The sequence below is a fragment of the Molossus molossus genome, unplaced genomic scaffold (assembly GCF_014108415.1).
Source record: "Molossus molossus isolate mMolMol1 unplaced genomic scaffold, mMolMol1.p scaffold_m16_p_13, whole genome shotgun sequence".
NCBI lineage: Eukaryota > Metazoa > Chordata > Mammalia > Chiroptera > Molossidae > Molossus > Molossus molossus.
In genome coordinates, this window is record NW_023425348.1 from 83763238 (window position 1) to 83779463 (window position 16226).

The 16226-nt window shown below is 37.2% G+C and overlaps 1 protein-coding gene across 1 annotated transcript; it reads left to right on the forward strand.

Annotated features, from left to right (window-relative positions):
- Window positions 1-5248: 5248 nt before the first annotated feature.
- On the forward strand, window positions 5249-6166 carry LOC118628116 (olfactory receptor 4A15-like). Its single transcript, XM_036258857.1, has one exon. It carries the CDS (start codon window positions 5249-5251, stop codon window positions 6164-6166), a length of 918 nt encoding a protein of 305 aa, XP_036114750.1.
- The last annotated feature ends 10060 nt before the right edge of the window (window positions 6167-16226 follow it).

Consider the following 16226-nt stretch of genomic DNA (forward strand, 5'->3'; position numbering starts at 1 on the left):
ATTGAGCATATTGCCTTGGGTCCATTTCTGGGTTCTCTGTTCTGCTTCATTGATCTAACTGCCTGTTCTTGTGCCAGTACCAGGTTGTTTTAATTACAGTGGCTTTGTAGTATAACCTGAAATCTGGTATTGTGATTCCCTCCTACTTTGTTCTTCTTTTCCAAGATTGCTGTGGCTATTCGGTGTCTTTTTTGGTTCCATATAAACTTTTGAAGTATTTGTTCTAGTTCTGTGAAATATGTGCTTGGTATTTGATGGGGATTGCATTGAATCTATAGATTGCTTTGGGTAGTATGGACATTTTAATGATGTTAATTCTTCCAATCCATGAACAAGGTATGTGCTCCCACTCTTTTATATCTTCCTCTATTTCTTTTTTCAATGACCTGTAGTTTCCTGAGAATAGGTCCTTTATTTCTTTGGTTAAGTTTATTCCTAGGTATCTTAATTTTTTTGCTGCAATGGTAAATGGGGTTGTTTTCTTAGTTTCTCTTTCTGTGAGTTCATCATTGGTGTATAAGAATGCCATCGATTTCTTGATGTTAATTTTGTATCCTGCTACTTTGCCAAATTCATTTATTAAGTCTAATAAATTTTTGATGGAGTCTTTGGGGTTTTTTACATATAGTATCATGTCATCTGCGAATAATGACAGTTTCACTTCCTCCTTTCCAATTTGGATCCCTTTTATTTTTTTCTTCCTGTCTGATTGCTGTGGTTAAGATTTCTAGTACTATGTTAAATAAGAGTGGTGAAAGTGGGCATCCTTGTCTTGTTCCTGTTCTTAAGAAAAATGCTTTTAGTTTTTGCCCACTGAGTATAATGTTGGCTGTAGGTGTTTCATTTTGTACACATAACTGTCTTTTTAAACCATATGACAGCACCATCCACTTTATACAATGGAGTCCAAGAGAATCAACTGGCCGAGTACGTGGGCTTCCTGATCCGGGACCCATACTTGAGTGAAAGATGAATTGATAACATCGGAAGAGTGTTCTCAAAAGGCCTTTTAGGAACCGCTGGGGAGGATGCTGCAGCAGCATGGGGATATTCATTTTGTTTGTAGCTGAAGAAAGCACAGGATGGTTTGGGCTCAATGTGATTTGTAACTCCCTGCTGAGTCCACAGAAGTATCTTGATCTTTTTTCTTAATTTCATTTGTTGTCAGTCCCATTGAAGCATAAACATTTTTTTCTTAAATATTTTTTCTTTATTGATTTTAGACAGAGAGGAAGGGAGAAGGAGAGAGAGAAAGAACATTGATTGACTACCTCCTGCATGCCCCCCACTGGGGATCAGGCCCACAACCTGGGCATGTGTCCTGACTGGGAATTGAACTGTCGATCTCTTGGTGCGTGGGTCAACGCTCAACCAGTGAGCCATACTGGCTGGGCAAAGCATACACATTTTGCTAGGAGTTGTGAGAATTTATATCCTAGAAGTCTGCTTCTTGGGTAGGTTTTGTAAGTTTTCTTCCCTAGTAGTTCTAAAGAGGATCAGCGGCATCCTTGAACATTGTTATTTTAATTGTACCCCATGTATTTCTGTTATGACATAAGCATAAAGATTCACATAATGAGGAGAGAATCTCTGCTTGTAAAACTGTCATAAATAGGAAAGACAGTTTTTAGTGTTTCACTATTAAACATGATACTGATGTTGGGTTTAAAAATTGCACTTTCATTTTGTATTAAGAAAAATTCATCTATTATCATGTTATAACAATATATTTTTTACAGTGAGAAAATTAGTTAATTATGCTTAAGACACTGTAAATGTGATCAATTTTGCCCTTGACCTATTTTCATAAAATATAGATAAAATTTAAAACATTAAAATTTTTGTCTTTATTGGTTTTTAGAGAAAGAAGAAGGTAGAAGGAGAGAGATAGAAACATCGACAAGAGAGAACATTGATTGGCAGCCTCCTGCATGCCCCCCACTGGGGATCTGGCACATAATCTGGGCATAAGCCATGACTGGGAATTGAACCAACGATCTCTTGGTGCATGGGTCGATGCTCAACCACTGAGCCACACCGGCTGGTCTAAAACATTTAATTATAATTGTACTTGGAAGGTTAATTCAGATCAAGATGGGGAAACAGAAACCAGATTTACCCTCCTTCCTAAAACAAGCAAATACATCAGAAAAAAAGATATGAAATGATGATTTTCAAGACACTGGACATCAGACGCAATTGACAGTTGTCATAGAGATGGGAAGCAAAAACGTTGAGCCCTGGGATTGTCCCAGATTGTTGCCTTTCAAATGTCTCCAGGCTGTGCTTCAGAGAGAGATACCTAGGAAGATCCTAGTTAACTCAGCTGAGGAGATGGAGCTGAGAATCCAGAGACCACTGCAGCTAGGGTTCTGAGGGCAGAGTATTGGAGAGGATAGAGCTTCAGATGGAGAGTAATGTAGACTTGTTTCTTAATTTGTAAATAATTGGGAATATTTCCATATTTTTGTTATCAATTTCTGGTTGAATGCCATTTTTATGAGATATATATTTTATTTGATTTTGTCCTTTGAAATGCATTGCAGCACATTTCATGGCCCAGTGCATAATCTGTTTTGTGAATGAGTACGTACAGCCAAATGGAGTAGTCCACTGGTTTTCTTTCCCCACTCCCATACCTGCACAGATTCTCTCAGCTTGCCTGTCTGAAACCATACGACAAACCACATCACAACTTTATCTGCATTTGATACAAGTTTTAAACCCCTTGTTCTAGAATTAACATTCATCATCTTCTGGAAGTCAGTTCAGATGTCATCTGCAAGACATAGCTTAAGCAGGTTTTCCTATTTTGAAGGTCATGATTTAAACGAGAGATTTTGCATATTTTGTTTCTGCCCAGACTGGACTTTCCCCTTTCAGCCATTTGACCTAAATTTATTCCTTTATGATTTCCCCCAGAGGACATGATTCTGTAATCCTGTTCTGCATGATGATTATCTTGGTGGCATCTCTGGAGAGGCAGAATCTACACTCAATATTATGATTAAAGTTTCAATGAATTTAATTAGAGAGAATCACCCTTGGTGATGCAACAATGAAATGACTCAGTCATCTGAGTTGTAGTTCCAATGTAGATAAAGTATTTGCAGACCTTTGTCCTTACCTCAGAGAGTGTTTGTGACAGTATTCACCTGACTAACTTTTTCAGGAATTGAAACGATGGACTCAAAATATAAAGTATATACATGAAATTACTCTCCATTCCTGCAGGTAACCGAAAGGTCAACAATGCTGAATGAAGACAGGCCAGTATAACTGACTAGGAGTCATGATGTTGTAAAGGCTATTTCACTTTTATTGCTAGAACACACAAACTGCAAAATATCTAAATAATGCATACACAATTTTCTCCCTCATCAAAATGTTGATTTAACAGTTGTTTGTTCGTAGGACAAATTCTGCCAGCAGTTAGTATTTTGGGTCTCTGTTCACAATGAAATTCAGAGTGAATCAGAATTCCTATCATCTGGGACAGAGTTGTCCACATGGAAACAGTTTGAGCCCCAGTGATGGTGCATGTGTTATCTTGTTCTCTGTGTCCACAGAGGTGGCATCAGTGCAGAGGACAAGGGAGAATCACCACAGCCCAGAACATCAATTGAATGGTGCTCTCATTATGCAGGTAACTCAGAAAGTGCATTTCTACATAAGGTTGAGAAATAGGCATTATATTTTTCAAGAGTAGATTGGTGGTGTGAAAATTCACAGTCTTTTGAAAGTTCTCCTATGTAATTTTCATACTCAGTCATGTCCTTTTGATTATGGGGATGAATTAAATTCAGTAATACTCCCTTGGATATTTTCATATTATAAACATCCAGAAAAAATTTATTTATTTTTAACATCAGTATTCTTTTTTCTTTCAATTCTAATTTTTAAAATGGTAAATTACAGTTTACATTCGATATTACTCTACATTAGTTTCATGTGTTAGCGAGTTGGTTCAAAAATCATATACTTCATTATTTTTGGAAACTAATTTGAAGAGAACTATTTGGGGATATTTTGATAGGTAGATATTTCTAAATCTTGTGATAGGTTGAATTAATATGTTCTTTAGGCATTGTTTGTTAATCTATTAAAAATGAGAGGACACTGGAGCATCTGTAGAACTTGATTGAATGACTTTCAAAAACCCAAGTTCATTCTGTAGTAAGAAAGTTCTTTAATTGCTACTTTTCAGTTTACAGGTAAATTTCAGCATCTTGTATGGTTTTTTGGCCATTTCGATTTATTTTTCCTTTATTTGCTTCTTTATGTCTTTTATCCACTTTGCTATTGGTTTGTTTGTTTTTTCATTTGTTAATCACTTAGAGCTTTGTCTATTAGATATTAACTCTGTGTATGTCCTCTAAAATGTAAATGTTTTCCTCCAACTACTTTTGTCTATTGACTTTATGGTATCTATATTCTTCAATCCTTAAAAAAAGTTGAATACTGTGTATTTGGGATGTTATTGATAAGTCAAGAAGATTCTCCCATCTCTAGACTGTAGAAAGTCACATCTTCTATTAACTAGAAAGAAAACATAAAGTAAATCTTGCTTTAGTTTTTCATTAAAATTTTCATCAGTTTTCCCTTTTGCATAAGTTATTAGCCGTATGCACACTTTTACCAGCTTCCAGATGGAAAGCTACTTGTGACAACCCACTTACTTTATAATGTCTCCTTTTCCCACATTTACCTCTAGTTACTTGCCTTTCTACTATGGCTGTCCACAGATACCTCTAAGTACTTCCTTCTCCACTAGTTTGTAAGATTGCTGAGGTCAGAGACCATGTTTTTTATTTTTAATCTTTACTCGAGGATATTTTTCCATTGATTTTCAGATAGTGGGAGGAAGAGAGAGAGAGAGAGAGAGAGAGAGAGAGAGAGAGAGAGAGAGAGAAATAATAGATGTGAGAGAGAGACACCGACTGGTTGCCTCTCGAATGACCCCGAACAGGGCCAGGGATCAAAACGCAACCAAGGTACCTGTCCTTCAGTGGAATCAAACCCACAACTCTTTGGACCTCAGGCCTAAGCTCTAACCACGAAGCCAAAGCAGCCAGGGCAAGGGACCATGTTTTAATCAACCTCATATTCTTATAATCTCTGAAATTTACTGCAACATAAAAAACCATAATGCCTCTTTGTTGAATGAATACACAAATTATCTTAAGATTTCAGGAAGTCAGGAGTAATATTATATTTACAGGCAATTTGTCCTGAATGCTGAAATAAAATGGAACAAACAAACAATGTGACTGAGTTTGTCCTCTTGGGGCTGACTCAGAGCCTTCTGGGTCAGAAAATATTATTTGCTGTGTTCTTGTTCATCTACATTGTGACAATGGTGGGCAACCTACTCATTGTTGTGACTGTTATGGTCAGTTCAACCCTGGATGCCCCAATGTACTTCTTTCTTGGCTACTTATCATTTATGGATGCTGTTTATTCTACTACAGTTACACCAAATATGATTATGGACTTCCTCTATGAGAAGAAAACCATTTCCTTCCAAGCTTGCATGAGCCAGCTTTTTATAGGGCACTTATTTGGTGGTGCTGAGAATATTCTCCTGGTGGTCATGGCCTATGACCGCTATGTGGCCATCTGTAAACCCTTGCATTATTTGATAATCATGAATCAACGAGTGTGTGTTGTGCTGCTGCTGATATCCTGGGTTGGAGGTTTTTTACATGCTGTAGTTCAACTTCTCTTTGTTTACAACCTTCCCTTCTGTGGCCCCAATGTCATCGACCACTTCATCTGTGACATGTACCCTTTATTAAAACTTGCCTGCACTAACACCTACATTATTGGCCTCACTGTGGCTGCCAATGATGGGGCCATCTGTGTGGTCATCTTTGTGCTGTTATTCATCTCCTACGGGGTCATTCTGCACTCCCTGAAGTCTCTCGGTCAGGAAGGGAGGCGCAAAGCTTTATCCACCTGTGGCTCCCACATCACTGTCGTGGTCCTCTTCTTTGTCCCTTGTATGTTTATGTATGTGAGGCCTCCTTCTACCTTACCCATTGATAAATCCTTGACTGTGTTTTACACTGTTATCACCCCTATGTTGAACCCCTTAATCTATACTCTGAGAAATGGAGAGATGAAAAGTGCCATGAAAAGACTCTGGATCAGAAGAAGAAAATGAGGCAGCAGAGAAATGTTTCACCTATTTTTAATGAAGAGTTGTTCCTTCCAGGAAACCATGTGTGATTATTTAACTGTAGTAAATGTCTCCTGCGGTTTAATAGCTGGGCTATGATGAAAAAACATTTATTATGTGAATGCTTCTGATTAAAAATATTGTAAAGATTTTTATGATTTCCTAATCCAATGTATATATTTTGTTTAAAAATATTTTTAAAATTTTTATAATTTCTTAGAAAAATATATGTTCTGTTTTTATGTGTAAAATGTCTCTGTTGAGACTATAGATTAATGTCCTATGTTATGACTTTGCTATAGTTAATACTGTCAATTTATTTTATTTACTGGAAGATTTTCTCATGTTTCTCTCTTAAATAATATTATCTTTTTCAGAATTAATAGTGCTCATTACAGATTTCAGAAAATAAAATAAGAAATGACATAAAATCTCATTTCATTTCTCCCCACAAAGATAGCCTATGTTAATATTTGAAGTATGTATCTTATTTTTGTATCTGCCAAATACTTTAAATATATAATTTTTTTAATATTGCTTAGCATGTGAAGATTGAAGGAGAAAAATGCTTCAGAGTTCTAATATTAATCATAGAGAGGCTATGTATATAAAAATAATCTGAATGAACAAGGTAGATATGCAGGAAAAAAAACTAAGTCTTGTACATTTTTCTCATTGGGAAATTATATTATCTCCTGATGTGGATCTACTTTGTTAGTGTTCTATTTTTATGAAGATGATTCAGTAATATTTTTAGATTATTTAGAATATCCTATAATTGTGTTATTTTTCAATATCTCATCTTCTTTTTTGTTTATAGTGTTACATAGCCTTCTGTAGGGCCCCAGGCTCTGCTCTCTACATATGTATGGTGTGGTAAAAGTAGGTTTACAGTTTATATGGAGAATAGTACAACAATTAATAAATAATAATAGAAGAATAAACTGTTTCACATACTCACAACTGTAAACCTATATTTCCCCCACTCTGTGTATAAAATTAGAATAGTCTATAATCTATGAGTTTCAAATATTCAGTATAGGACTTGATCAGAGATTTTTGTGATATCATTGTTAAGAAAGATACTGACAGTACATGCTATTCTTACCTTTCTTATTAATGGAATGCTGCTTAATATGTAACAAAGAGGCCTGATTATATTATTTTATTTTACAGACACCTCATTCATAAAATCTCCTCTGTGAATCATTCTTGAAATAAAATATTATATGTCTTTAAGATGGTAGGAAGCACGTGGTGAAAGAAACTGATGATTCTGCCTCTGAATTTAGTCTGGATTCATGAGGGGCTAAGGCTAGGGGGCAGTGGGTCCTTCTCAAGGGTTAATCACATTGTATGAAAACCCTGTATCATGAGTTTTATCCCTGTTCTTATTGCATGATGGTTTCTTATATCATCTTAAAGTCTCCCCTAACATAATACTATTCACCAAATAATATCAAGCATTTAATTTTTTCAGAATTTATATACTGAATGTTTCTGCTTTGTCACATTTCTATAGATTGGATGTATGTGTCTGCCCTCCCCCCCCACCCCATTTATGACTTAAAAATTTTTTTAACATGATTGTATTTGGAGGTGGGGCTTTGGGAGGTGGTTAGGTCATGAAGTTGGAGTCCTCATGAATGGAATTGGTGTCCTTATAGAAGAGCCCCAGGGAGCTCACTTGCCCCCCAGGCCCGCTGAGGACAGTGAAAAGATGGCTGTCTGTGAACTGGGGCAGGCTCTCACCAGACAGTGAACCTGCCAGCAGCTTGATGTTGGTCTTTACAGCTTCTAGGCCTGGGAGACATAAATGTATTTTGTCTGCCACCTAGTCATTAGTATTCTATCATAGCAGCCCAAAAGGACTAAGACAGACATTTAGTTAATTTTCAAATGTGTATAGTTATTTGAAGTGATGAGATAAAAATCCTGTTTCATTGCCTTGTTCATTAGTCTATAAGCTCCCTGACATCCGGTAAATTTATTTAGTTGGCTTCATTCTCTTTGTTCCCTGAACAATGTGTGGGACATAGATGCTGCTCCATAAACTTAATCAATCACTTTTGTTCTTGGGTTCTTGATCTGTTGGAGTGAGAATTTTTACTGTTGAATTAGATGAACTCTTTCTACATTAAATAAACATGCATATTAGCTACAAATATTTACCCTATGTCATTTATGCTATAATCATGGGTTTTTAATATAGATATGTTGTATTTTAATATTCTTTTACTTTTTGATTTTTTGATCCCATTGGAAAATTCCATTTTATTCTTATAAAATTTTATTATTATTATTATTATTATTTATTTATTTTTTTTTCTTATCCTCACCCGAGGACATTTTTTTTCCATTTTTTGTACAGATAGAGTGGGAGGGAGAGAGAGGAAGGGAGAGAGAGAGAGAAACATTGACGTGAAGGGACACATCGAGTGGCTGCCACCCGCACGACCAACCAGGGCAGGGGACAAACTGCAACCGAAGTACGTGCCCTTAGCGGGAACCGAACCCGGGTCTCTCCGGACCGCAGGCCGACGCTCTAACCGCTGAGCCAAACTGGCCAGGGCTATTATTATTATTTTTTATCCTCACTTGAGGACAATTTTTTTGCATTTATTTTCAGATAGAGCCGGAGGGAGAGTGTGCCAACCAGGGCCGGGGACAAACTGCAACCGAAGTACATGCCCTTAGTGGGAACTAAACCCAGGACTCTTGGTTTGCAGGCCGACACTCTAACCACTGAGCAAAATTGGCCAGGGCCATTTTTATAAGATTTTATAAATGTTAATATCTTGCTTTTTTTTAAATGATTTCCAAAAAAAATTTTAACTCATCTTGAATTTATTTCATGATAAAAAAATCTAAGTTTATTTCTCCCAAACAGGTAAAATAGTGTATTTTATCATTAATTTCAGTAACAGTTTGAAATATATTTTACTTGATATGTCAAGTTTTATACAACTAGAAGGTTCAGTTTTGGGGCTGTTTCTCCTCCATCTCCTCCTGTTTGTTCAGGCAAAACTTGACTTAATTTTTTTGGGCATGGACTGAAATCACTCTCTAGTATTCAGTTGATTACTGGGCTGTTAAGCAGGATCCAAGATGACTTTGTTCATATGAATGGTGCCTTGGCAGGATGGCTAGAATACTAGGCTGTTCTGGTTCCTTCTCCTTTTCCATGTAGATACAGGGCTATGTACATAGGGTCTCTCCAGTGAGATTGTCATACTATTTATTTTTTAAAAAATATGTTTTTATTGACTTTTTAGAGAGAGAGGAAGGGAGAGAGAATAAGAAACATGGATGTGAGAGAGAAACATTGATAGGCTACCTCCTGCATGCCCCCTACTGGGGATCGAGCCTGCAACCCAGGCATGTATCCTGACAGTGAATTGAACCAGGACCTCTCAGTCCATAGGACAACACTCAATCCACTGAGGCACACTGGCCTGGCAGATTGTCAGATTATTTAAATGGCAGCTCAAGGCTCCAAGAGGGAGTTAGAAGCTATCGGACCATTTATGATCTCATCACATCATGACATTAGGTTGAAGTCCAGGATCTCAAATTCTATATCCGAACTGCTTCTTCACATCAAAGGAAACAACCAACAACAATAACAAAAAAGGTGCCCCATTGAATGGAAGATCATATATTTTACAAGGGGTTAATATCCAAATTACATAAGAATGTCTATAACTTAATAGCAAAACAGAACAAAATCAAAACACTCAAAATAATCCAATTAAAATAGACAAAAGACCTGAATAGACTTTCCCAAAGAAGACATACAAATAGCTAACAGGAACATGAAATGGTGTTTAACATTGCCAGTCATCAGAGAAATGAAAATTGTACACTTGAAACCTATATAATTTTATTAACCAATGTAACCCCAATAAATTCAGTAAAAAACCTCACAATGAAATATCTCACACCTGTTGACTGGTTATCAAAAAGACAGGAAATAACAAATGCTGGTGAGGATGTAGAGAAAAGGGAACCCCAGTATCCTGTTGGTGGGAATATAAATTTATTCAGCCACCATGAAAAACAGTATGGAGATTTCTCAAAAATAGAACTACCATATGATCCAGCAATCTCACTTCTATGTGTATATCCAAGAATGTTAAGTCAGGGTCTCGAAGACATATCTGTACCTGCATGTTCATTGCAACAGTATTTACCATAGGAAAGACATGGACAGGACGTAGGTGTTCATTGATTGATGAGTGCATAAAAAAATGTGGTATACAAATATACAGTGGAATATTATACAGCCATAAAAAGAAGGAAATTCTGCCATTTGTGAAAACATGGAGGGATGAGGGCATTATGCTAAATGAAATGCCAGAGAATGACAAATATTGTATGATCTCACTTATGTGTGTATTTAAAAACAAACTCATAGAAACAGCATAATGATGGTTTCCAGGGGCTGGAGAATGGGGAATATAAAGAGATGTCATCAAAGGATACAAAATTCTAATTTTAAGATGAATAAATTTTGGAGATTAAATATATACAGTGTGGTGACAATATTGTATTATATACGTGAAAGTTGCTAAGAGAGTAGATATTAAATTTTCTCATCACACACAAGAATTGTAATTATGTGACATAATAGATGTGTTAACTAACTTTTTTGTGGTAATCATTTTGCAATATATATGTCTATCAAATCATCATGTTGTACACCTTAAACTTACACAATGTTATATGTATATTGTATCTCAATAAAGCACAGAAAAACATACAAAACAAAATTAGATTTTATGAATTCACAAAAGAAAGGTCTATGAACCAGAAACATGCTATTTCTTCCACATGTTCTACATACAATTTTTTTTTTTTTTTTAGAGGAGAGGAACAAGATAACCAAAAGAAGTACTCCTGGTCACAAGGCAAGGCTGGGGTGCTTGCTTTAGTGCAATGCTCTTAAAATATTTTCAGACTTTCTGTTTTTTAGAAATTGGTTTTTACTCCATTACACCCAGGCCACATCTACAAATATCCTTAAGACTAGCCCTTTTGAGGTTTGGACTGCAAATCTGTATGCAGTGGGTTAATATCCTTAAGCTTCTTAGAAATACATTATTTCTTGTCTAGTTAAGAAAGTTAATGGAACACACATGAAATCTTTCTGAATTCTTAACAAAGGGTCTTAGGTGTGTACAACTTTAAGATGATATTTATTTTTATGACATTAAATTTTTAAAACAATTTTTATTAAACATTTTCAATGTTGACATAATTGCCGGTATCCCCCTTCTCCTCCCTATTGCCCACCTCCATCCACCCCGTCCTTCCCCTTCACCAGACTTGCCCATGTCCATGGGGTGTGCACATATGTTCTTTAGCTAATCCTTTCAATTTCTCTATCCAGACACAGGCGCCTCCCTCCCCTCGGGCACCAGCCAGTCTGACCCATGTATCCATTCTTCCAGTTCCATTTTGTTCATCAGTTTACTTTGTTCATTAGATTCTGCATTCTAGTGAGATCAGGTGGTATTTGTCTTTTTCTGACTGGCTTATTTCACTTAGCATAATACTCTCTAGGTCCATCCATGCTGTTGCAAAGGGTAAAAGTTGCGGTGCCATTTCTTTAGGAGATTTTTGCTCTTTAAAGAGGCTGAGAATGAGCATATCAAATACATTTAACAAAGTTGGAATTCCATCGCAATATCAAGAATTCAAAGCAGAAATACTAACATTACATAAATGTATATATCATGCACTGCTATATGTAGTGAGATGATTTTTCAAGCTGAATCAAAACTACACATTACATAAAGTTTAGCAACAAAGAACTATGTAGATATACTGCACCATCCATCACATAAAAACAAAAAATAGGAAGCAGGCTTGGGCCATTCCTTGGGAGTGTGTTTCACTGCTAACAGTGGGCTTTTGCATAATAATGCTGAATAACACACATTCCTGTGCTTGCCTGGCTGAGGAGGATGCCTGAAATGGAGTTCTTATTCCTGGTTTATTGGTTTTATGTAAAAATACCAACTTTCAGCTGTTTTTATTTTCTCCATTTGATGTCTCCATTTTATTGATTTTCACTTACTTATTTATTTGTCTAAATTATCTTTATTGTGGAAAGTATTACAGGTGTCCTCCCCCACCCCCCGCCTTGTTCCTCTTATCTTTATCATTTTCTCCCATGTCATATTTCTGTTTAAACTATTTCCATTTCATTAAGGAGCTTTGTTAGGCTCCTCTGCCTTTTTGGGAATGACCCTCTGACATTACCTATGACTTAAAGGGAACTTGTGATGCCGTTAAATTGCATCTCTGTGAAAATCCAGTGACTTCCAGTAGTTGTCTTTCAAATGAGCTGCATCCAACCACAGGGTCGAGGAATTTTTGAATCTCAAATTCCAGGTTTCACAATAGGTTGTCAGGATTAGACCTCTGTCAAACTCTCCAGGCTTCAGAGGTGCTTGTAGTCGACACTCCCGAGAGCATCTGAGCACTAGAATTACGGGGTTCCAATGGCACTGTATGAGCAACTTCTCCCTAGAAATCTCCTGAAGTCAGTGTCATTTCTTTCTTGTTTCTAGGATGTGAAAGAGATAGAAATGAATTGGACAGAATGTGTGGAATTTTCCCATAAATTTGCCCGATTGCTCTAGACTTTGTATTTTGGCCAGATTGATCAGTCATACTTGACTAATAATGTTTACCATGGCTCCCACATCCTCCCAAACTATTCCTTTAAGGAATTATTATGATGTTATTAATGTACTAGATTAATTTATTTAGACTATGTTCATATCTAAAGTTCATTTAAACAGATTGTGACAATAGTTGTAGCTTATGGAGAATTACTGTGGATTATTGCATATTTCGAGACAACATCTGTATCAGTTATTATTTGCAGTGTATCATTCTTATTGGAGCATATAAATTCAAGTTCTGGACTATTGTAAACAATCTGATCTAGCAAACGTCTGTCATTCAGAAAGCAGAAAGAGCTAGTAGGTCTTTGCATTCAGCTGGAAGGGATACAGAGAATTAAATTTATGCATATACTAGTTCTCCAGTTCTGAGTCATAATTTAGTCCACAGCAACCTTGATCATATCAGATAGTTCTTCTAAATTAAGGATAACTTCTCCATCTTTTGCTACCATTAAGAGCAGAACAATGCTTAGACTCTTTATTTAAAATTTTTTTTAAATCCTCACCTGAGACCATATTTCCATTTTTGTTCAGATAGAGTGGGAGGGAGAGAGAGCATCGATATGAAAGGGACACACTGAGTGGCTGCCTCCCACACAGCTCCAACCAGGGCCAGGGATGAATCGCAACAAGGTACGTGCCCTTGACTGGAATTGAACCCGCAACTCATTGGTCTGCGGGCCAACGCTCTGACCGCTGAGTCAAACCAGCCAGGGCAAGGTGGACTCTTTAAATTTTAGAAGTAATATAAGCAACATTTGGGGTTGCTGGATTTCATCCGTTTCTTTGTTAAGCTGGAAACCACTCCTTTTTTGTGGGGCTCAGCACATAATGAAAATATTCAGCTGGTTCAGAAAGGTGTTTAATGCCTCTTTACCTAAGGCCCCTGTGACCTAGAAAATGCAATGTATGCGAATGTGAGAATGCTCAATGGAGCCCATAGTAAGGCATGTTAAGAAAATAACAGTGGAAGCCATCGGAGATTTGATGTGAAGGCAGGCAGGCACTTGTTGGAAAATAATTCCTTTCTTACAGAAGCAGTTACTCCATACTGGACAACAAATAAAGAGGTGAATGAATGAACTGGAATTCATCATGGTTCCACTGACATAGATTCAGGCCTTCAGCACTACACGACTGTGATTATTTGTCCTGTCAATAATTGAAATATCAGGACTTCCGGTCAAGATGGCGGGTAGGTAAACGCGGTATCGTCCTCCCACAACCACATCAAATTTACAACTAAGCCACAGAACAACCATCATTCAAAACCTCCTGAAATCAAGCTGAATGGAAGTCCTACAACTATGGAATTAAAGCAGGAGCCACATCCATACTGGTAGGAGGGGCGGAGGCGGATGGGCTGGCCCCACACCCACGTGTGGCAGATAAAAATTAGGAGGATACCCTTCCCTGGTGTGACAGACAGTCGCCATATCTGGGACTCCAGCAACCTGGCTCACACTGGTAGCCCCACCCTGGTGATTCCCTAAGGTCCCGCCCCACCCAACTTTCAGGCCCACCCAAGCTGTTGCTACTTGCTTAACCATAGGATTGGCCTGTCTTGGATCCTGCTTCAGGTTTTCCTAAATTCTTTCAAACAAGCAGCATCTGGTCTCAGCTAGCTCCATACCACTCGTTAAGTAATATACAGAAACAAACACAGGGAGGCAGCCAAAATGAGGAGACAAAGAAACAGGTCCCAAATGAAAGAACAGAACAAAACCCCAGGAGGAGAACTAAGTGAAATGGAGATAAGCAACCTAACAGATGCTGAGTTCAAAATACTGCTTATAAGGATGCTCAATGAACTTAGTGTGAACATCAGTGAACTTAGGGAGGGCCTCAAGAGCATAAAAAAGGACCAGTCAGAAATTATGGATGCACAGTCAGAAATGAAGGAGGCATTAACTGAAGTAAAGAATAAGTCACACATTCAATAATAGAGTATGTAAATCCAAGAAGCAAACCATCAATTTGGAATATAAGAAAGCAAAAAATGCCCAATCAGAACAGCAAAAAGAAAACAGAATCCCCAAAAATGAGGATAGTGTAAGGAGCCTCTGGGACAACTTCAAGCGTGCCAACATTGGCATCTTGGGGGTGCCAGAAGGAGAAGAGAGAGAACAAGAAATCGAAAACCTGTTTGAAACAATAATGGCAGAAAACTTTCCTAACTTGGTGAAGGAAACAGACATACAAGTCCAGGAAGCACAGAGAGTCCCAAACAAGATGAACCCCAAGAGGCCCACACCAAGACACATCATCATCAAAATGCAAAAGGTTCAAGACAAAGAGAGAATCTTAAAAGCAGCAAGAGAAAGGCAGCTAGATATCTACAAGGGAGTTCCCATTAGGCTGTCAGCTGATTTCTCAAAAGAAACTTTGCAGGCCAGAAGAGAGTAGCAAGAAATATTCAGAGTGATGAAAAGCAAGAACCTACAACCAAGATTACTCTATCCTGCAAAGCTATCATTTAGAATCGATGGCTATATAAAGACTTTCCCAGACAAGAAAAAGTTAAAGGAGTTCATCACCACCAAACCGTTATTGTATGAAATGATGAAGGGTCTTTTTGAAGAAAAAGATAAAATATATGAACAAACAAAATGGCAATGAATGCTTATCTATCAACAATGGAATCTACAGACAAAATGAACAGGCAGAACAGAAACATTCTTATAGATACAGAGAACATTTTATTGGTTGTCAGTTGGGAGGGGGGTTGGGGGAATGGGTGAAAAAGGTGAAGGGATTAAGAAGTACAAATTTATTGCTAGACTGACAAACCTCAAAGGGAAAGGGGTTGGGGGGTGGGAAGAAATAAACCAAAGAACTTATATGCATAACAAATGGACACAGACAATAGTGTGGGAAAAGGCGGAGGGGGGTGGGGGTGGGGAGGAGGTTGTCAATGGGGGGAAAATGAGGAACATTTGTAATACATTCAACAATAAATATTAAAAAAAAAATTGAAATATCAACTCCAATAAATTCCCCAGTCCCAAGCTTCTCTGCCTCAGGGCCTCTAATGGCTAGAGTAGGGACCCCCTTTTCTAGGAATACAGCTGAATTAAGAAACCCAAGGCTAGTTCTCTCTTAATTTTTCTTGTTTCACCTAAAGGTTTCCCAATATGAAGCCCATAAATGCTTAATTTAATTTTATTTATTTCTTTTCACATTACAGCCTTTTTATATATTTGTCTGCCTGTTACTCTTTCTTGGAAAGACCAAAATCTTTTATTTTTATTTTTTATTAATGATTGCTCTATGGGAGAGAACCATCCAGAAGAGATTACTTCATTTGAATTTGTTCCAGATACTCTAATTAACTAATCTATAATGAC